The 23745-nt window shown below is 35.7% G+C and overlaps 1 protein-coding gene across 4 annotated transcripts in view; it reads right to left on the reverse strand.

Annotated features, from left to right (window-relative positions):
- LOC144964420 (uncharacterized) overlaps window positions 1–23745 on the reverse strand; it is a 64830-nt gene that overhangs the window by 18560 nt on the left and 22525 nt on the right. For 2 of the 4 annotated variants that reach the window (XM_078898656.1, XM_078898659.1), the window contains exons 2-7: window positions 23362–23538; window positions 20668–20764; window positions 10704–10759; window positions 8727–8771; window positions 6932–7034; window positions 3519–3597 (exon numbers count right to left, since the gene is read on the reverse strand). In XM_078898656.1, coding sequence (XP_078754782.1) covers window positions 3519–3597; window positions 6932–7034; window positions 8727–8771; window positions 10704–10759; window positions 20668–20764; window positions 23362–23488 — 507 coding nt within the window. In that variant the 5' untranslated portion in view covers window positions 23489–23538. The remainder of the gene's footprint in view (window positions 1–3518; window positions 3598–6931; window positions 7035–8726; window positions 8772–10703; window positions 10760–20667; window positions 20765–23361; window positions 23539–23745) is intronic. The other 2 variants (XM_078898657.1, XM_078898658.1) reach the window with 1 other exon arrangement.

Here is a 23745-nt window from a genome sequence, read left to right on the forward strand (position 1 = left end):
CCATATCTACAACTTATAAACATTGAATATTATAATAAAGCCTGTCTTAGTATCATTGTAAAAGATAAAGGCTATATATGTATATAAGACAATGCAGGAAAAAGTATCGCAAAACGCCACATGAGCGATTTCTTTGGATTCATTATCGTATGATATTCAACAACCTGCGTTCAAATAACGAAAATATTGTTGACCTTATTCGACCCTACTACATAGTCTACTAGACTACGTTATTGTTACATCCTTTACCTGGTGTGTGGACTCACATCACCCACCGGAACTCTGCAAGATTACATCATCTACCTGGTGTTTGGACTCGCGTCACCCACCGGTACTCTACAGATTACATCATCTACCTGGTGTGGACTCACATGCCACCTCATCAAAACTCGATCAACAAACACAGACAATTACAACACACGACCTCTGTCGACTACTACACACGAACTCTTTGTCAACACATGGCTGAGTTCACAACTTTCTTTTGACTTGCTGGATAAGTCAAACTTCATTTAAATTCAAGATCTCGCACACAGTTAATCTTGAATTTTTTACAATTTCATCTACAATGAGACTCAACGTATACACAAGACAACCACAAATATCAACGAGGAAAATCGACCCAGATGCCGGAGATGAATGGATTACAGCGACGTCACAAGACCAAGAAACAACCCAACAGGTTAAGCATACGATTGCTACCTGTAGAGTCTTTTTTCGTCCCAATTCAAAAGACTCGAACAAATACAACACACTAATTGCAAAAGTTGGTCACTTTAGTAACAGCCCACAATCACATGCTATGTTAGATTTTACTTATTTAGTTATTTACACTGTACTAAATATGAATAAGTCGGACAGACTAATGACTGATTATTTACTAAACACTAAATATGTGATGTGAACAAGCCGGACAGACTATTGTTTGATTATTTATTCAACGCTAAATATTTGAATGTGAAGACATTATTGTGATAATTCTAAGACATTTACAGAGGAAAAAGTTTTTAATTAATTACCAATAAATAAAGTGAATTTATGACACTTGGGCTATTCAGTGACCACAACACACACAACAATGCAACACGTAGACTAGATACAATCACCTCAACTCTTATAGTTGATATATTTTTTTCATTACATGAAAACTCATTCTAAATGGAGACAATGACTTAATTAACAATTACTGACAATTTTCACCGGATGAATCATTCTCAAGATGAACTGTTTACGGAGAAATTTGTTACCTCTGATGGATGACCATAAAGAACATTTTGACTTCAAACTACACCCTGATGATTTAAAAAGCTTAAAAATTGAAACATCAACAATGAACAATGAATGATAATAACTTCAACTTGAATTTTAAAATGATGATAATGCTATTATTATGATTTATTTTTAAATATTTTTTATTACTAATTGAAATATAATCCTTCGTATTTGAATCTAGATGTCTATAAAACATTATTTGTACCACATATTATAAGTTGGAATTAATGTAATAATGTTGTTTAAATGGAATCATACAATATAAGGGAATGTCAAAGGTATTGGTTTTGAGATGACAGTAAATGAGTAAACATACATGGAAGCTGAGATTATCACCCATGTCGTATAGAGTTGAATTTGAGATTGAATAAGATAACGTGAGTATATCACAAATGGAAATTGAACCATCCTTTTTCACGCAATAATATGTATGTGTGATGGGATATGACGAGAATTAAACACTTTTATTGCTATGAAGATGGAATTTAAGGTGAAAAGATACTTTTTCTTTGAATTTTTAAATAAATGATATCTTACTGTCGATGTTGTAATACTTTAAAAAAGTTTAATCGATAAATATAAATGTTTTAATCAATTTTGGTGTTGGTAAATCTAAATTTTAATCTCTTTTTGATAGATTTGATGTTGTAATTTGAAAGAAAAAAGAATCTATAATCGATATATATCTATTTAGATGTTGTAATCAAATTTGATGTTTGTGAATTTAATACTTTAAAACCTATAATCGATATATATCTATCTAGATGTTGTAATCAAAATTGATGTTTGTGAATTTAATACTTTAAAACCTATAATCGATATATATGAATGTTGTAATCAACTTTGGTGTTTTTGAATTTAAAGTTTAAAGTTGTTAAATGTTTAACTGGTATAAGTATTTGTCATTTTAAAAAATATAGACTATTTCTTACATTTGTTTATTGCATTTTAGTTCGACATTAGATATATATTTAATCTCTTACTGTTATTTTTTTAATTGAAATTGTTTTAAGTCAATTTAAATTCTAAGAAAGGGGCGTATGTAAGAGAGTAAGCCTATGCAAAAGGTTATCTAAGAAATTTGGTGCAAAACTGTCAATTATATATATCAGCAAATGGGTTTAGTGAGTACATAGTGCAGGCATATCAGTTAAGCTTGGTCAGTGCATGACACGTGTGGGCAGTTTTATGTCCAAGCTATTTGAGACGCATGACACGTGTGCGCAGTTTTATGTCCAGGTTACTTGAGACCGTTTGTGTCAAAGTTACTGGACAGGTTATCATGTTGAGTACTATTTAATCAATCATTCTTAAATTGGTTTAGGGGTGTTGAAACAGGTGAAAGGGGCATTTATCAAAATAATGTTATATCATAAAAGGCGGGGTTTAACATCAATATGTAGGAATTGACGTTTCAGGTTTGATTATGATTTGGTCTTACTCTTAGGGGTTGGATTATAGACTGACAGGGAACTGTCAATAACTGCAAGGGGGCGTGGAAACAATGGAACTGTGGGTAAAATTTTGATAGGGATAAAAGAGGATGTTTGGAGGAAAACGAGAGGATTCTGATTCTACCTTAGGATTCTGATTCTACATTAGGATTCTGATTCTACTTGACCATGAGTTGCACACTTTAAACCTTTTGTGCTCACCATCATTTATTTGCTTTTACGGACTTAGAAATATTCCACGTATATTGAAAATGGTTACTTAGGCAAACTGACTTTACATGTGGACTGATTTTACGGATTTGGAATTTATGAAACTGATTGAATTATGACAATGCTATTTGATTTGGATTTGGAATTTATCATGATTTGGATTTTGAATTTATCACAAACAAATAAAACTGTAAGAAATGAAACTTGGAATCTGGACTTTTATTTGAATGTCTTGATGTTGTGCATTCAATTATCATCACCGGCCCCTGAACTCTTTCGTCATTATTAACATCTACAACACGACGCAAAGGATAATACTACCATCTATGAAAAACACCACTATGCGATCATAAGCCATTACATATGTGTGCAACTACCCCACGGTAGGAGCGGTAGTAGTGATGATGATGATATACGACGACGGTGGTGGTGGTGGTGTTGGTGGTGGTGAAAGGTAGCGGTAGCGGGGGTGATGATGATGACGACGACGACGACGATAAAAACAAATGAATCCAAAGACAACATACAACATGGCCCATAACGATAATAATGATAATAATAGCCATAACAACATTCCCATACCTTAGATCTTCTTTCCAACCGTGTCTTGAATTCCTCTTTCGTCTTGAAAATTCGATGAAAACTGCGTTCGTTTGTGTTGCTGAAAAGAATCGAAAGAGTTCATTCACAATGACGTCACTCACAAACACGTGACAGGAAAGAGGTCAAACACAAAAATGCCATTGCAACAATAACATCAAACTTGCCGGTATGGACTAAGCGAATGGATAAAAATATTATAATCTGTTGAGTCTTTTTGGTTTTTTTGTTTGTTTTTTTTTTACAATTGAATACACCAACACTGTTCAGGTTCAAGTTCAAGGCCATACGATGCAAAAGGCACACTGACAGTGCCCATCGTCCCAAATCGTAAACACGTCAAGGTTTTCTATCACACCACACTAATCCTGTCACTCAAGTCATTCAATCACTCACTCACTCACTCACACACACACACACACACACACACACACACACACACACGCTGTGCCCAAATCGTAAACACGTCAAGGTTTTCTATCACATCATACCAGGCCTGCCTAGTTCACAATCTAAAAATTCGTCATTTAGGGGAGATAAAAATTGAAAAGCTCACTTTAATAATCTTCACAAGGAGTAAACAACACTTCAAAATTCTTAAAAGTATATATAGTCTGGCATCAGCTTTCAGTTTCAATAACTTTTAATGACTCAGTGATGCTCACGAAGTTCCGAAACTGGGGTCATAATATCGTAATTTTACGAATTTTTCGTAATAGTAAGCAGGTCGGCCACACTAATCCTGTCACTCCAACACGGCTTTCTATATAGATAGTTCGAAGATGACGTCACTCAGGTCTTTGTTATTGTTTTTTGCCATCCGCGTTTATGAGTAATGCTCACTGAACTGTATTAACCCGACTATAAACGTTCATGGATACACACAGTTTTGTGTGTTGGTCCGTTATACTTCCGGATGGCAATGTTATGAGCTTCTTAGCCAAGCGCATACTTTCTATAGAGGGCCATGACTTCAGTCATTCAACCCCCCCCCCCCCTCCCTCACTTCCACTGTGTCCTTGTGTATATGTGAAAAACGCGTTGAAATGATGCGGGGTCTGTGATGTCTATTATGTCACGTGATAGATTGTTCCATTCACGTACTGAACTGTTGTACTGTGCGGCTATATTATGGTCTAGTGGTATGACACTCGCTTTCGGATCGGAAGGTCCTGGGTTCGAGCCTCGCTCGGCGCATAGTTGAGTCCTTGAAAAAGTCTCTTTACACACATTATCTCATTGTACTCAGGTGTAAAAAGAGTACCTGGCCGTTAACAGCATTGTCTCTGTCAAAAAAAAAAAATGTAATATCGCCTAACAGGCGTCATGTCCCGTCCTAAATGTTAAGTGTTGCTGTTGGCTAGGGACCCATTGTAAAGCGCTTTGAGCACGTTTATTGGACATTGCGCTATTTAAAGCCCTTTTCTCTTTTTTTTTTTAACTGTACCGTCAACCGGGGCCTGCTTAGGCCACCCGGGGTAACTTAGGCCGTTTGCTGTAAAAATAAATGATTGCTTATTTTTTTTAAGCTAAACAAAAGAGATCTATAGGGGTCTTTTAAATGTTTTTAAAGGGTAAAAGCTACATGTAATTTAACTTTTGAAATAAGCATTCTGTTGTACTTTCAGTAAGTGGCCCAAGTTACCCAGGGTGGTCTATGAAGCCCATGGGAGCCAGCAGGAAGAAGTGCTGAACCTGAAACTAAAATCTCGACACTTTGCCAAACCTGAAAATGTTCCTACTGAAAATGCGGCCTAAACTTTAATCTTATTTCATCATCGTTTTTATACCATTATTAAATGATTACACAGCAAATATATTGACACAACGAGGAAATTAATTTGATTTTAAAACCAACTTATAATACATAGTGAAATACTCAAAAAGGTGGCTGAATCACGTTTTCGAATTTTTACCGATGCTATTAGGTTATTCATTTTACTCAAAACACTGAAACCGGAGGTATTTGACTTCGAGATATCGCGAAACCGGAATTCAGGCATGAACCGGAAAACTGGCACCCATGATGAAGCCACGGTTGTATTTCATTATTAGAATATTATAGTAAATAGGTCAACTCCGCCAGATCAAAGTATGAGTAACCTGAACCATTTATGTTCTCTTTTGAGCTTTTATATAGCGCATATCCACTAAACGTGCTCAAAGCGCTTTACACGGGGCCCCTGGCCAACCGCAACACTTTAACATGTAGAACAGGACATGACGCCTGTTTGGCGATATTACATTTTTTTTTTCGAACAGCAGAGACAAGGCTGTTAACAGCCAGGTACTTATTTTACACCCGAGTACGGTGACAGAATGTGAGTAAAGAGCCTTTACTTTTCCAAGGACTCAACTATGTGTTTATAATCTGTAAGGGGGCCTGAAATGAGAACTAATCACAATCACACAGCTGGCAGTCTAAAAGCAATATCATAACAAAAAAGAAAGGCCAAGTGACGTCAGGGTCATTCAAATCTAGAAGATTTGGAAGGAGAGAATAAAAAAAGGGATACAATTGATTTATTTAACCAATTAACTGCTGTTGTCTGTAAAAAATGTGCATTACAAGAAATTATTTATTAATTAATTTATTCAGTATTATTTTTTCTTTTTCTTATTCTATTTAATTATTTACTCATTATTTTAAGGTCAATATACCTATACCTGTTTATTGTCGTATTTAAAAGACGGAGATGAATCTAAATTGGCAAAGTGACGACAAACATTGGGTATCTCCCATTCCTGAGGTTTAAAAAAAAAAAAGAAATGAAGTGAGTAGGAAAGTCGAAGACAATGGAGAATAAACATTTCGCGGTGGCGATGGGGGCTCGAACCCGCGACCCTACTGGTACATGTCCGCCTGGCCAGGGGGAGAGCCTGACTCCACCATAGCTCTCATACAGTAGAAACATCACGCTCTCCCCGGCCAGGCGGAGTTGTCATACCAGTGTAAGGTCGCGGGTTCGAGCCCCCATCGCCGCCGCGATATTTTTATTCTCTATTGTCTTCTGGCACTTTCCTACTCACTTCATTTTTCTTGTTATTATCAACATCCACTCACTTTTCTGAAAAAACACGCATTTAAACATTTGGCCAGAAATATAGAGATAGACCTTAAAATATCGATCGAGTTAAATGACCCTCATCTTTGGGGGGGGTGAACAAAAAAAAACCCCCTTTAAACCTGGGACTCTGCGAAGTCTTCATTAAAATCCCAGGTTTGAGAAATGTTGTCAAGATGAGGCTCGATTAAATCGATGGCGATTTTGAAGGACGAGTTTTCTGACCTAATTATTTTTTCTAGGGTTACGGCAATGAGTTATAACGGGTCAATGTCCATCATTAACCCGAGCACATTATTGTGACCTAGATGATGAGATGGTCATTCTTACTTGGGACAGTAGTGTAGGGTCAGACTGATGAGCTCCTCTTGGGTGAACACGAATCTGTCACTCATTTCATCTCCACGATCCTCACTGGGCCGTTTCGGGGCGTCTGGAAAATACACAAAATACATGAAATTGACAAAATACATTTTTTTTTTAAATAAATGTTTTCCTGCATTCACTCCTGGGGCAATTTATTGTCCTCGGGGTCTATCTTGTAAAAAAAAAAACCAAAAAATTTTTTTTTAAAGGGAGGAAAAATATGAAAAAGAACCTAAATCAAGCAACATGTTTAAATACAACCTTAAATGTCAGCGTACAATCCAAAACTGCAGCGTCACAAAGCGGACAACAACCAGGCTAAGTTCTCAACATCTAACATTCAACCTACCAATACTCCGTCCCGCTGTCGCTGCTGCAACCAATACTACAACTGCTATTATTACTACTACCGCCACCACCACCACCACCATCATCATCATCATCGTCATCATTATTATTATTATTATTATTATTATTATTATCATCATTATAATTAATTGTCATTATTATTGCTGTTGTTGCCATCATAATATCATCAACATCATCATCATCATCGGTGATCCACCGATTGAGTTAAGTTACATTGACCCTCTAACTCAATGTTACATAATATTGTATAATATTTTTAAAATATAGGGTTGGAAATCAACATTGTTCCGAACAGCAATGTAAAATGTATATCATCGAGCACATAATTACTGGCAAATCTAAAACTTATAAAACTTTTTTTACAGACTGATGTACGAGTAACTTGCAAACCTTCTTATTCTTATATATTTCAGGCTAATTCTATCGTCTGTTGACTCAAATTAATACGAAGAAAATCTGCTAGGTCGTAATACTCAGTCCTTTTTGACGTCTACCCTTCATTGCGAGTATAATTTATTCGATGCAATTCTAGCATATCCACAACAAAAATTGATGACGTAATTTAAAATCACTCTTGACACTATCAAGTAATAATAATCTCATCGTAATAAAAAAATGATGACGTAAACTTAAATTTCTCTTGATACTATCCAATAATGATAATCTTTCTAATCTATTTTTTTTCTCCTAAAAATAGGATTGGGGACCACCTTTGCTCCGTAAAGCCAATGTTAAATTTTTTTATCACCGAGCTCAGAATTACCGGCAAATCTAAAAATACAATACAGTAGTAGAATAAGTATAATAGATGACTGCCTGTTCCTGATAGCCTTTATTGCTCCGAAAAAAATGCGGGTTCTCCACTAGTAGTAATAATGACACCCCCCCCCCCCCCCCCCCCCCCCCCAACATAGTGATTGAGTGACTGCGTGTTGCCTAATTCAGGCCCTTGATCGTTAACTATAAGAGCCTGAAAATAGGACCGTAGCCATCGTTAACATATTATAGCCTGACACTAGAATCCACTAGGACTTACAGTTTGACGTCATTTTTTATGTTTTTGAACCCTCTAGTGAGTTGTCGTTAGTGGTGCTCAAGGAAACAAGTGATTCCATTAGTTGAACTATTGAATACAACTCACGATTTGTTTTCTTTTGTGGCCAAAGACTTGTCTTTTGACGTCATTTTTTTTTATCAGTGTCAGGCTATAAGGGAACGATGTCTACGCTTAGATGGGGGCATGAAAAGTAGCCTTTGTTTAAATTTTTATTTTAATGGAAAACGTTTATCTATCTTAACTTTGATACGAGAAAATATTTTTTCAAAAGGTAAGCAAAGAAACTATATAAATAAATATATACATAGGAAAGAGAGAAAAAAAAAAACCTACCTTCATAATTAATTGTGTAGAATTCTCGCCTGCGTTTCATTTCGTCTGGAGAGAGAAAATAAATCACGTTAAAGATATCCGAAACGTGTGCCCAAAACATTTTTTAAATGGATAGAGACAGTGTGTGTGTGTGTGTGTGTGTGAGAGAGAGAGAGAGAGAGAGAGAGAGAGAGAGAGAGAGAAAGGGAGAGAGATAGAGAGAGAGGGGGAGAGAGAGAGAGAGAGAGAGAGAGAGAGAGAGAGAGAGAGAGAGAGAGAGAGAGAGAGAGAGAGAGAGAGAGAGAGAGAGAGAGACTCTAAATAAGAAAGTTACTGAATAACGATTATCAAGAAAAGCAAGAACCAGGTATCATATTCAAACTCAACCAAATAAAACCAAATTAATATTTTTTTTAAATATAAATATTTCATTAAAGGGTTTTATGGTGCTTACGTCACATAATTATTTAGGTCATCTCAGCGCCAGTACAAAGACAGAAAATGGGATCGTCAAAAAGTCTATATTTATTTTAAGAAAACGAGTGCGGTTATGTTGTCTAGTGATATGACACTAGCTTTCGGATCGGAAGGTCCTGGATTCGAGCCTCGCTCGGCGCACAGTTGAGTCCTTGGAGAAGGCTCTTTACTCACATTCTCTCGTCGTACACAGGTGTAAAATGAGTACCTGGCCGTTAACAGCGTTGTCTCTGTTCGAAAATTAATGTAATATCGCCTAAAAGGCGTCATGTCTCGTCCTACATGTGTTAAATGTTGCTGTTGGTCAGGGGCCCCTTGTAAAGCGCTTTGAACACATCATTTAGTGGATATTGCGCTATATAAAAGCTCACTATTTTTTAATGCTCTAGAGTTGGTCTGAACTTCGAAAAAATATTTTTTTCAATACAAGGGGGAATTGGATTCAATAGTCGGAGTCTGATGTCACGTCGCCCAGCAACGGCGAGCAGCGTGGTTCTAAACAAAGGAAATCGGTACTTTTTATTCTTCATGTTGGCTAGAACTTTTCATATTTCATGTGATCAGAATGTATAAAAGTTAAAACATCATCATATTTATAATGTTTTTCTCCTCTGGTTACACTTTTATGCTTGTCGGAGAAATATTTCATAAGGGCGTCCGCCATTGTTCCGATAGTTTAGAGCTACTAAGTTACTAAGTTAATATGCGTCATTGAAGGAAGTGACGTTGAAGCCAATTGAATCAAATAAGGAATAGTGAGCACACCCACAGTGCACTAGTGTGAGATCACCTACAGGTAAAAGTCTCACCCAGACACCAGCACAGAATCTCAAATGTCTAAAGACTATTATTATATCCAAAACAGTAAAATATAACCAACAACACATAACAGAGAGGTGAAAATCAAGGGGAAAATAATACCATCGAATAAAACTAACATTGAAACAACCACTTTGAAAAATACCTGATAAAACTAAAACAGAAAAATATATTATCACCATGACACTAAGGGAAATAATCGTTGTTTTAAATTTTTGGTTTTGGTTTTAAGGGTTTTCAGGCGCTTGCAACACATTTAGGTCATATCAGTGCCAGTAAAAAGGAAGAAATGGGGTGGTCAAAAGTTCTAGAATTCCAAATGAAGTACCTATCCAAGAAAAGGGAAGACAAAGGGGAAATAGTTCAAATAGGGAACAGATGTAGATTCCAAGAGCATAATATCACTGTACTTAGTTTTGAGATCACCTAAATGTATCATCCTGACTCAAGCACGGGTCCCTTCTAAGAAGAACAACACACTCAAATGTTTACAAATAACAACAACAACAACAATAATAACAATTATAATAATTAATAATAATATAATAATAATAATATAATAATAATAATAATAATAATAATAATAATTTAATAATAATAATAATAATAATAATAATAATAATAATAATAATAATAATAATAAGCAGCAGCAGCAGCAAATCCGTCATTGAAGGTAATACTAAATATTTGTGAAATATTTACCTTTATAAAGACCAGGGACAATCTTGTAGACCAAGTCCTGTAGAAGTTTATCCGACCTGTCCAGTTGGAAAAGAAAAGAAAATGAAAATTTAGAAAATGAGGAGTGATCGATATCGATTTGGGGGGGGGGGGGGGGCTAGGGGGGCTATGTGATCTTGACGTATGACACTTGCGTTCGGATCGGAAGGTCCTGGGTTCGAGCCTCGCTCGGCGCATAGATGTGTCCTTGGAAAAGACCCTTTATTCATATTCCCTCACCGTACTCAGGTGTAAAATAACAATTTTTTTTTATAAATTTGAGCTTTTATAAAGCTCAATATCCACCTAAAGTGCTCAAAACGTGCGAGAATGGAGTGGAGCAGTGTAATTCAATTTGAATATAATAATAATAATAATAATAATAATAATAATAATAATAATAATAATAATAATAATAATAATAATAATAATAATAATAATAATAATAATAAATCATTTGGATAGCGCGAATTCCTGCTCTAAGGCACTTTACAATAAAACACGAATTCACAAAGGGAAAATAAAATAAAATTAAAATTTGGAGAGTTTCTGGTTGATGGTGACAGGGAAAACCAGATTTTTGGATCTGCATTAGAGAAAGGTCTAAGGGAAAATGTTGTTCTTGATGTAGACCTTCTTAGCCATAGTACTATAATAATATATTATCCATCCCTGAGTTTTAAGAACTTTATTTTCCATCACCCTATTCCTCCAAACTGAAGATGCGTGTAAAGAAATTATTATTTTTGAATACACGATTCTCTTACAAATCCACACACACACACACACACACACACACACACACACACACACACACACACACAATTACACACAAAAAAAGTGGGAAAAAAAAGTTAAAACTTGTAAGAAACCTGAACCACAATCCTCAAATCGATGACGTCAACCCGACAATATCTTGTGCTTTATTTATCTTATAACACAAACCATTTGGTCCAGCTGTCTGGCATATCAAATCTAATCATTTACTTTGACGAAAAATTGACCCGAAACGTTCATAATCATCATCTACGATCTTATAATGCCAGTAATTGAATCGTAGCATAATCTCTTCGCACTCGCGCGTTTTCATTTGGAATAAAAACTTCATTTAGCGTAATATCGCTTGGATTTTCTTAAAACCATAGCCAACATCCATTCATGCCAAGTAGACGAGTCAGTCAGACCCAATAGATTGTTTGAATTGACCACAATGGGTTAAACCATAGCCACTATCCATTCATGCCAAGTAGACGAGTCAGTCGGCCCCAATAGTTTGTTCGAATTGACCACAATGGGTTAAACCATAGCCACTATCCATTCATGCCAAGTAGAAGAGTCAGTCGGCCACAATAGTTTGTTCGAATTTACCACAATGGGTTAAACCATAGCCACTATCCATTCATGGCAAGTAGACGAATCAGTCGGCCCCAATAGTAGACGAATCAGACGGCCCCAATAGTTTGTTAGAATTTACCACAATGGGTTAAACCATTGCCACTATCCATTCATGCCAAGTAGACGAATCAGTCGGCCCCAATAGTTTGTTCGAATTGACCACAATGGGTTAAACCATAGCCACTATCCATTCATGGCAAGTAGACGAGTCAGTCGGCCCCAATAGTTTGTTCGAATTTACCACAATGGGTTAAACCATAGCCACTATCCATTCATGCCAAGTAGACGAATCAGTCGGCCCCAATAGTAGAGGAATCAGACGGCCCCAATAGTTTGTTCGAATTTACCACAATGGGTTAAACCATAGCCACTATCCATTTATGCCAAGTAGACGAATCAGTCGGTCCCAATAATTTGTTCGAATTGACCACAATGGGTTAAACCATAGCCACTATCCATTTATGCCAAGTAGACGAATCAGTCGGCCCCAATAATTTGTTCGAATTGACCACAATGGGTTAAACCATAGCCACTATCCATTCATGGACAAGCCTCTATTATATGTATAACAGACTCAGAGTCCTGGTTGACACCCAACACACCATCATCTGTCGTCGAAATCGACAACTATTCTCTACACGGGACCGATAGAGACAGTTCAAACAAATAACGGGGCGGTGGTGTGTGCGTATACATAAACAATAATTGGTGTCACCCCAACAATATAGATAATATTTGTGACTGGCGATTTTAATCATTGCAATAATATAATAATTCCTGGACTGTCGCAATTTGTTCATTGCTTTACTCTTGACAAATCGACCCTCGACCTATTTTTCTGTAATGTTGACAAGTCCTATAAATGTTTTCCAAGAGCTCCACTCGGTTCATCGGATCACAATATGCTATTATTATTACCTATAGATAGTATGCAGATGACGTCACTCAGGCCTTTGTTATTTTTTTGCCATCCGCGTTTGTGAGTTGTTCTCACTAAACTGTATTAACCAGACTATAAAAGTTCATGGTTACACAGAGTTTGTGTGTTGATCCGTTATACTTCCGGATGGCAATGTTGTGAACTCCTTGGCCAAGCGCATTCTATCTATATATCGCCCTGTCATCAAACGTTGTAAGCCAGGAGTGAAGTGTGTTCAGGTCATGAACGAAAGTGTGTGAGTGTGAGGAGTTGCGTGGTTGTTTTGAATGCACTGACTGGAATGTTTTTATCGAATCATGTGATAGTGTGGATGAGCTGAATGACTGTGTGAGTGAGTATTTAAAATTCTGTGAACAGCAGCTAGTGTCTTGTAAAAAAAGAAATAAAATATTATCCTAACAACAAGCCTAGGACAACAAAAGATCTAAAACTTTTATTGAACCAAAATAAAACTCTCTTTACTAGTGGAAACAAAAAAGATCTGAAAACAAAACAAAAAGAGATAAAGAGAGGAATATCTAGTTGTAGAGACAAGTACAAAAATAAATTGAAAAATGCTTTTCTTCTGGGGATATACGGGACACGTGGCGGGGGCTTAAAACTGATGTTAACTATAATCCAAAGCCCACGATTATATCAGAAGAAATCGAAATTGAAACTCTAAATAAATTTTATTCACGTTTCGACACAGCAAACAAATTGGATATTGAAAATGAAAAACATAAATTAGACAAGGCTTTGGAAGATGAAATGACTATTGAGGTCAGTGAAGAAGAACCGAGATTCGTATTTTCGAAACTAAACGAGAGGAAGGCTGCTGGGCCGGATGGCTTGAAAGGAAAATTATTAAAAGAATGTGCCCATCAGCTTTCCCCCATATACACATATTTTTAACTGGTCCCTCCAGTGCGTTTCGATCCCTGAAATTTGGAAAACTTCAAAAATTATTCCTGTTCCAAAAAAAGAAAACCTTGAATCTAGGAACGATCTCAGACCTGTTGCACTGACTTCAATAGTCATGAAATCTTTAGAAAAACTTGTTCTTGTTAAAATTAGGAACCAGTTTATGCCATTGAGTGATAGTCATCAATTTGCTTACAAACCAGGACGTGGCGTGAGGATGCCATTTTGCTGTTTACAAACAACACCTACAGGCATCTGGATCACGCTAAGAGCTATTGCAGATTGCTTTTTGGACATTTTTCTTCAGCGTTCAATACAATGCAACCTCAGTTGGTTGTTCAAAAATTGACTAGTCTGAATTTAAACAAGCATATAATTGCTTGGGTGCTCGAATTTCTTACGGATAGGAGCACACTATGTTCAATTAGGACAAAACATATCTTCCTGTATAACTACAAATATTGGTGCTCCTCAAGGTTGTGTATTGTCCCCTGTATTATTCACAATATACACGAATGACTGTAGAAGTAAAAACCTGAGTGTCCCTTTAATAAAGTTTGCAGATGACACCACTCTTCGAGGCCTCATAACAAATGGCAACGAAGTGGCTTATAGGCAAGAAATTGATAGATTTGTGTCTTGGTGTGATGCCCACCACCTAGAGCTTAACATAAGCAAGATACAGGAGCTAGTGATTGACTTTAGGAGAGTGAAGGAACCGATAGAACCGTTAAAATTAAAGGACCAATTCGTCCAGCGAGTTCCTCACTACAAATACCTTGGTGTAACAATTGATGACAGGCTCAAGTGGGATGAACACTTGAAAATAATTAGGCATAAGATGTGCAGAGGTACATATTTTTTATCAAAATTCTCTGTTTAGAAAAGATAAAACCCTCTGCACATTATTTTATAGAGCAGTAATCGAAAGTGTTTTGTCATTTTGTATAACAGCTTGGGGAGGCAATTGCTTAGTAGTGGAAAGGAACAAAATAAATTCAAATATTAAAAAATCCATTAACCGCTATATAAATGATGTTGACGATGTAGATCTTTTATACGAGAAATTTTGTATAAATAAAATAACTAAAATATTAAATGACCAGTATCATCCACTAAGACCATCAGTTATTATGTCAGAAAGAAGTGGTCGCCCTTTCTCTATTTCAAAGAAAACAGAGAGGCATCGAAAATCTTTTCTGCCGTCCAGTATTAGGCTTTATAACAACAAGCAATAATCATTTTATATAATTATTTCGCATTTTTACTTTCAAAAAATGTAAATTATTTGTTTTGCAATCTTTTCAAATTTCAATTTATAGTGACAGTTTTAACTATTTTACAGTGTTGAAATTATTCATATTATAAAGCGCAGCTCTGGTTTTGGAGCTGTTCCTTTTTTATATATACATCCTATTTCCATTGTATTTTTATCTTATTGTGTAAATTATAACGTCTGTACAAAAAATTTCCTTTTTGGGATGCATAGTAATTATAAGTATTATTATTATTATTATTATATTATTATTATTATTGTTATTATTATTATTATTAACAGGCTTAGGCTGCAAACTGAGTGCATTAAAAAACAAAAAAACAAGTAGATTTTTGACCTATCAAAACATGGAATCTGTGACACACCTTCACACGTGCTCGGACAAACATAGTTGGTTGTTTATAAACAGTACATGAATGAATCCGACCTTTCTCCGATCATTGCTATTGTCTTCATACCGCCAAATGGGTGACTAGTCATCACACGATTTCCTCGATCATATTATAAACGTTAAAAGTTTACACATATATTTCTGTGTAGGTCTATTCATCAAGCGTTAGAACAATGCTGCCAATGCTTTTAAAGACACAGTATATATATGCAATACTCTTCAAAAGTCGTAACGTCACTTCCTTCCTAATGACGCATGGTAACTTAGTACACTGGCTCTAAACTCTCGGAACAATGGCGGACGGCCATATGAAATATTTACCAGGCGAGCATAAAAGCGTATCCAGAGAAAAAAAACAACATAAATTTGATCATGTTTTGACTTTTACAAATTCTGATCACAAGGCATATGAAAAGTTGTTCTAGCCAGCATGAAGAATAAAAATTAGTGATTTTCTTTGTTTAGAACCAAGATGTCCGCCGTTGCCGGGCGGCGTGACATTAGACTACTGAATCCAATTGTAACCAAATAGCACATATTGTGTTCTTTAATAAAACGGCAGAATGGGTATTTTATTTAGACAATAATAATAATAATAATAATAATAATAATAATAATAATAATAATAATAATAATAATAATAATAATAATAATAATAATAATAATAATAATAATAATAATTAGTTATTGCAAAAGGCGATGTCTCAACACACACACAAAATCCCAATAGTACACGACGAGAGAACATCCTCAACTCACCACGTTTGTGAATCCGATATCAGAATCAGGTATTGCTAATATTAAATTATTATTATAATGTAGTCCTTATCGAATGGCAGGCGGCTTCGAAATGATCCTAGGCCTATTGAATTGTACCTTCAACTCACAACCCTCATCCAAATCAATACACACATATATACACATACACACATAATGTAAATCTACCAAGAACAAACGATGAATCCCGCGCGTGCTCATGTCGACACACTGACTACATCAACAATGACATGAAATAATCGCACATGCACAATACACCAATTATATCAAACGCATGACACAATGCTCGTAATATCAAAATTTATACTCTGCGGGTTTGTGTGTGCGTGTGTGTTTGTATTACACTGCTCTCCAAGATTTATTTTACATTCTCCCATAACGGTACTCAGGTGAAAATGAGTACCTGATCGTCAAGACTGTTGTCTCTGTGTGAACAAAATTGGGTACTACCGCAAACTCGGGGACCCAAATAAAGTCTAGTAGGGGGTTTGGGAGGGTAGAGACTTAAAAAAAAAAATTAAAAAAAAAAAGTTTCCCCCCTCCCAAAACTATTTGGGTCTCCGAGTTTGCGTAGTACCCAAAATTGTAATATTGCCGATCAGTCTGTCTCATCCTGCATGTTAATGTTGCTGTTGACCAGGGACCCCTTGTAAAGCGCGTTGAGGGCCTATAGTGGATATTGCCCTAAATAATATATAAAACCTCATTTTTTGTTGCAGTGCTGTTGCCAGTTTGTTGGTGTATATATATATATATATATATATATATATATATATATATATATATATATATATATATATATATATATATATATATATATATATTATATATACTAAATATATATATATTATAATAATAAAAATTTCTATAATATTATGGTCCCATTTGGGTACAAATGTGAACCATCTATTTCCAATTCTATTAATTACGTTCCCCCAAAGGCGACTATAGTGTACCAAAATTAACTATTTATTTTACAACTCAACTAAAAACACACACGCGCACAGAGAGAGAGAAAGAAAGAGGGAGAGGAAGAGAGAGAGAGAGAGAGAGAGAGAGAGAGAGAGAGAGAGAGAGAGAGAGAGAGAGAGAGATACAGAAAGTGTGAGTGAGAGGGTGATAGAGATAAAGAGAGATATTGAGAGGAAAGAGAGAGATATTGAGAGAGAGAAGAGAGAGAGAGAGAGAGAGAGAGAGAGAGAGAGAGAGAGAGAGAGAGAGAGAGAGAGAGACAAAGAGAGAGAACGAATGTCTCACAAGACACCACGTGAGCCCAGTGTCTGGCAAAAAGCCTTTGTTGAGAATGTCTGCCTGACTGAGAGTTCCTGTTCCAGACTCATCACTAAGACTCCTCGTGGAGTGTGTCAAAACCTACACAATAAACGACACACACACAGGTCGTACCAAAGCAATTACAAGTACATATTGATTATAATATTATCATACGGTTTATCATGAAGGATGAATGGATGGGTTGTCTCTATTCCAGGTAGGAAAAAAAATTGTTACTGTGAGTTTACTGAAAGTCAAACAAGCCCCGTAATGGTTCATTAAATTAAAAAATCAGCTTTCATATAGGGCGATATCCACTAAACGCGCTCAAAGCGCTTTACAAGGGGTCCCTGGCAAATAGCAACATCTAACATTTAGGACGGGACATGACGTGTGTTGGGTGATATTACAATTTTTTCCGGACAGAAAGAAGATGTTTACTGCCAGGTAATCATCTTATACCTGAGTGCGGTGAGAGAATGTGAGTGGAGAGCCTTTTCCAAGGACTCAATTTTGCGCCGAGCAAGGCTCGAAGCCAGGACCTTCCGATCCGAGAGCGAGTGTCATACCACTAGACCACATAATATGTAAACCAATGCAAAACACACTGACATAATATTGGTGCTGTGCGTTTAGTTAAAAAAACCACAACATCCGTCAGCCGGATATAACGTACCAACACACAAAACGATGTGTAACCTTGAACGTTTATAGTCTTATTAATACAAATTAGTGAGAACTGCTCATAAAAAGGGATGGCTAAAATCAATGACAAAGAGCTGAGAGGCGGCGCTGTCGTTTCCTATTTTACACCTGAGTGGTGAGAGAATGTGAGTTCATACAGACCTTTTTTCAAGCAGTCAACTCGACCACTGGCTCTTCCGATACCAAAGCGAGTGTCATACCACACACACACACACACACACACAGACAGACAAAAAGGCGGTCGGTCCGTAACCGAAAGATGAAAGTACTACTACTACCACCACCACTACTACTACTACTACTACTACTACTATTACTACTACTATTACTACTACTACTACTACTACTACTACTACTACTACTACTACTACTACTACTAATAATAATAATAATAAAAATAATACACATATTAATATTAATAATAATATTAATAATAATAATAATAATAATAATAATAATAATAATAATAATAATAATAATAATAATAATAATAATAATAATAATAATAATAATAATAATAATAATAATAATAATAACAACAACAATAATAATCACAATAATAATACTGACACTGATTGATATCACGCTGTGCCCCGTCCATAATATTATTACGGCTCAAAGACTCAAAAGTGAACATCAACCATGGACTTCATCCAAAACAAATGTACATCTCAAAGCATAGCGGCCAACTTTTCAAAGAGCACAGCCGAATGCCCAGCCAATGCCGTCATGCCATGGCTCAAAAACAGAAGTATGTTTGAACTATTGTAGAATATCATCTTGATTAAGAGCTTCTTTTTCTTCTCCCTGATTTAATCAGCAAGTCAAAATTCCACGACGAAAGGGTCATTAAAACACATATACATACTCTCTCTCTCTCTCTCTCTCTCTCTCTCTCTCTCTCTCTCTCTCTCTCTCTCTCTCTCTCTCTCTCTCTCTCCCTAAACAAACAAACAAACAAACAAACAAACAAGAACAACAACAACAACAACAACAACAAAACACAAACACAAACTATTAGTAGGTAACACGAGTACAACGAAAATATTATATTTGTGTGGTTATTCCCCTTGAATCGATTTAACAATAAGCTTATCTGAGGAGAAGAAGAAGAAGAAGAAGAAGAAGAAGAAGAAGAAGAAGAAGAAGAAGAAGAAGAAGAAGAAGAAGAAGAAGAAGAAGAAGAAGAAGAAGAAGAAGAAGATTGTTTTTTTTTTTTTGTTTTTTGTTTTTAAGGGTTTTACGGCGCTTGCAACACATTAAGGTCATATAAGCGCCAGTAAAAAGGAAGAAAATGGGATAGTAAAAAGTTCTAGAATTACAATTAAAGCACAAAAGAAAAGGTGAGACAAAGGGGAATTGGTTCAAATAGGGAACAGGTGTAGATTCCAAGAGCACACCGTCAAAGTACTTAGTTTGAGATCACCCAAAAGTCTCATCCAGACACAAGCACAGGCCCGAACTAAGAGGAACACACTCAAATGCTTACAAATCATATAATATAATATGTAAACTAAACATAATACAATGCATAACCGAGAGATGATTTACAAGGAAAAAAATATCACCTCCCAAAACAATAACTATGCATTTGACTGTTTCCCTCCCAGCCAGGACTCTGACCAGGGCCAGGAAAAAAACCAAGCAATCTCATTCCAAGACAAAGACAGAAAGCATGTTGGAAAATAGATATATGGGGATAGAAGACACAGTATGTACCTCCCTGCCCGCTATGGGAGGAAGAAGAAGAAGAAGAAGAAGAAGAAGAAGAAGAAGAAGAAGAAGAAGAAGAAGAAGAAGAAGAAGAAGAAGAAGAAGAAGAAGAAGAAGAAGAAGAAGAAGAAGAAGAAGAAGAAGAAGAAGAAGAAGAAGAAGAAGAAGAAGAAGAAGAAGAAGAAGAAGAAGAAGAAGAAGAAGAAGACGGCGTGAACTGAGGTGTGAAAAACCCCAACGGAAAAAGTCGGGAAACCCGGACATTTGGCATCCCTGTATATTATAGTATGTGTGTTGTTATTGTAAGTATCAAAAGATACTACAGATACTGTAGAGTACATTTATTCAATGTCAAAAAGAACAACAACAAAAACAAACAAACAAACAAGCTAGTAACAAGCAAACCAAGTGAATCAATGAGAAGAAAAAAAAAAAGAAAAAAAGAAGAAAGAAAAAAAGAAAGAAATGAAAAAAAAAAAAAAGAAGAAGAAAAAAAAAAAAAGAAAAAAAAAGAAAAGATAAGCAACCGAAAACCAAAAGACAAAATTCCCCCAAGGAGGAGAATCAGACCTACCGGATATTGAGATGAGGTCTCGTCTTGTGGACCAGAGTCTCACATTTGGGACACGACTTGCTGGTCTTCAGGTACGTCACGATGCAAGTACGACAGACTGGAAAAGATGGGAAGATTGAATGAACGAGGTTCAAACAGCCTTTGGGATACGACACGTCAAATTCGATACAGCAATGAATAGAACAGCTTAAAAAAAAAAAGGAACAAAACACCAAACACGGAACGTTTCGGGCTCAAAACCCTTCTTCAGCCAAAAACAAACATAAATACATTGCCTCGTCTATCTGTTTGTTTTTTTTTTTTTATTTAAAGCAATGCAATTTATGTTCTCACTGATTTTGTTGATGGCTCTGCCCATCTACTTAGTTTTTGACTGCTTTTACAGCTGACTGAAAATAAGCGTTTTGAGCCGAAACGTTCCGTACTTTGTATTTTTTTTCTATTTTGAATCTGTTATATTCATTTTCATTTATGACTTTTTACAGCCCACAACTTGTAGCAGTTAGTACGTACCAATATGCCGACCTGCCTACCTGATATAGGAAACATTCGTAGTTTTCAGGGACAAATAGACATTTCATTATAACTAACTAGTACCCTTTAAGATTACCATGGCCTCAATACGTTCAGATAATGCTGTAAACTCCTTTATATACCAGTTCTGGTACCGGAATATCGTTTTCAAGACGTTCCAAACAATAATAATAATACTAATACTAATAATAAAAATAATAATAATAATAATAATAATAATAATAATAATAATAATAATAATAATAATAATAATAATAATAATAATAATAATAATACTCTATAGAGCGCACGGTATCCTCAACAATGAGGTTCTTGGCGTTTTATTGAATTAAAGATCTTTGTATAGTTAGTTCTCCGGCTAGTACCAAAAATGTGTAATATTACGGAATTTTCGTTGTAGTAGGCAGGTCTGCATATGTATAAGGGAGCAGGCAGTACTTGTACATGAATGCCAGACCTACCAAAGGCTAGAATTTTTAAAAATCTGCTTATTTTACAGTTCAAAAACCCATACTTTATGGGGAGAAAAATAAAACGAATGCCAGATTTCTGCCTTCGTAGAGATATGGAATGTCACTTTTAAATTAACTGCCTGAGAAAAAAATTAACGCAGTGTAGTTCACTTTAGTTATATTATATTCACCAATTTCAGTATCAATGTTTGAACCATATATAACAATTTGGGCCAAATCTGACCCCCCCCCCCCCCCCCCCAAAAAAAAATCGATATACCCGAAGACGTACCAAAAGGTTATTTCTGTAACTGTATGGTTTTTGTATTGTCTTTGTTTTCTTTCTTTTTTATACTTTTAGTTTGTTTTTTGTTTGTTTGTTTTGATTTTTTTTTTTGGGGGGGGGGGGGGGGGGTGCTTTACAGCTTTTGTGACACATTTAGGACATTTCAGCGCCAGTAAAAAGGGAGAAATTAAGATAGACGGGGGAAAAAAGTAATAGATTTACAAGGAGAAAAAGTTTGACGCGGAGGAAATGGTTGAACTAGAGACGAGATGTAAATTGTGTCATCAACAAGAAATAAAGACATCAAGCTGTTTGGAAAACATGATATAGAAACATTTTATCTTCAATGATTTCTCTGGGTAACATGAAAATGGACAATAATCCAAAAACTAACAGAACGATCAGAAATAAATAATAAATAAATAAATAAATAAATTCCTTGTAAATGAAATTTAAGTAGGTCGGCGCTTTTTAAAGTTAGAAGGGTACATCATTATCTGATTTTGTGCTGGCAGATTCTCGGCTTTTGAATAATGTTTTATTTAACCGAAATCTCTCCATATGCCGTGAACTATCGTAAAATTAATGTTATTTTTGTGAGTCCAAGGTTACCAAACCAACACAGAGAAACCTTTGACACAGCATCATATCATTATACGGATTATTTCAGAACATGTGAGAGTGCTGTGTTTGCCTATAATGAATAATAAACCATATGATTTAAAGAACGCAAACACACACACACACACACACACACACACACACACACACACACTCCTTCTCCCAGTACAAACCTCAACCATCTTAATTTAAACTCAATAATAATATACTATGGCCTCAAAGTTTGATTGTTTCCATACACAACAAGAATACAAACAAGCAAACAAAATCACACACACACACAAACACACACACATATATCTTGTAAAAAAAAAATAATCATAAAAACGACGCTAAAGCAATTCTGGAAGCTTTCGTCGTCAAAACCAAGTCATAAAAACAAAAACAAAAAATGAAGGTAGCCGAGGAATAATTCAAAGATTGATTAAGTTGCTAAAACAACTCTGGAACTTTTCGTCACCAAAGACATGCATATTCCGAGAAAATGGCATCCAAGTCAAAAAAAATAAAATAGAATTAATAATGATAATGAAATTTAAATATATTGCGCCCACTCCTCTATACAATAAAGCTCTAGGCGCATACATACTCATCCATTCAAATTTACTTCATCCTTCAATCTCTCTCTTCTCTCTCTCTCTCTCTCTCTCTCTCTCTCTCTCTCTCTCTCTCTCTCTCTCTCTCTCTCTCACTAACTCTATCTATCTATCTATCTCACTCCCAGTCTCTCTCGCTCTCTATGACAGCAGCGGAGGAGCAATTGGAAGAGGCACGGCATGCAAGGCAAGTACAAGTACTCACAGGAATGCAAGCATTCAATGATGGTGGTGGCGTCGATCAGGTAGCCATCACACAAACCACACAGTAAGTTTGGATTGACGTCCTCTAGAGTGACGTGGGCCGTCGTCTCCAGCTCGTCGTCCTCCATTCTTCACGATGAGCTTCCTTCCGCCTGGCAGGGTCTGTCTGTCTGTCTGTCTGACACAGAAAATTTAAATAATAGCAAAGCTACAGTGAAAAGAACACAATTATTTGTTTTTAAAGCTAGCTGCATATATATCTGAATAATAATAACAACAATAATAATAATAGTAATAATAATAATAATAATAATAATAATAATAATAATAATAATAATAATAATAATAATAATAATAATAATAATAATAATAATAATGATAATTT

The sequence above is a fragment of the Berghia stephanieae genome, chromosome 2 (assembly GCF_034508935.2).
Source record: "Berghia stephanieae isolate SIO BIC M18660-M18661 chromosome 2, UCSD_Bste_1.3, whole genome shotgun sequence".
Lineage (NCBI taxonomy): Eukaryota > Metazoa > Mollusca > Gastropoda > Nudibranchia > Aeolidiidae > Berghia > Berghia stephanieae.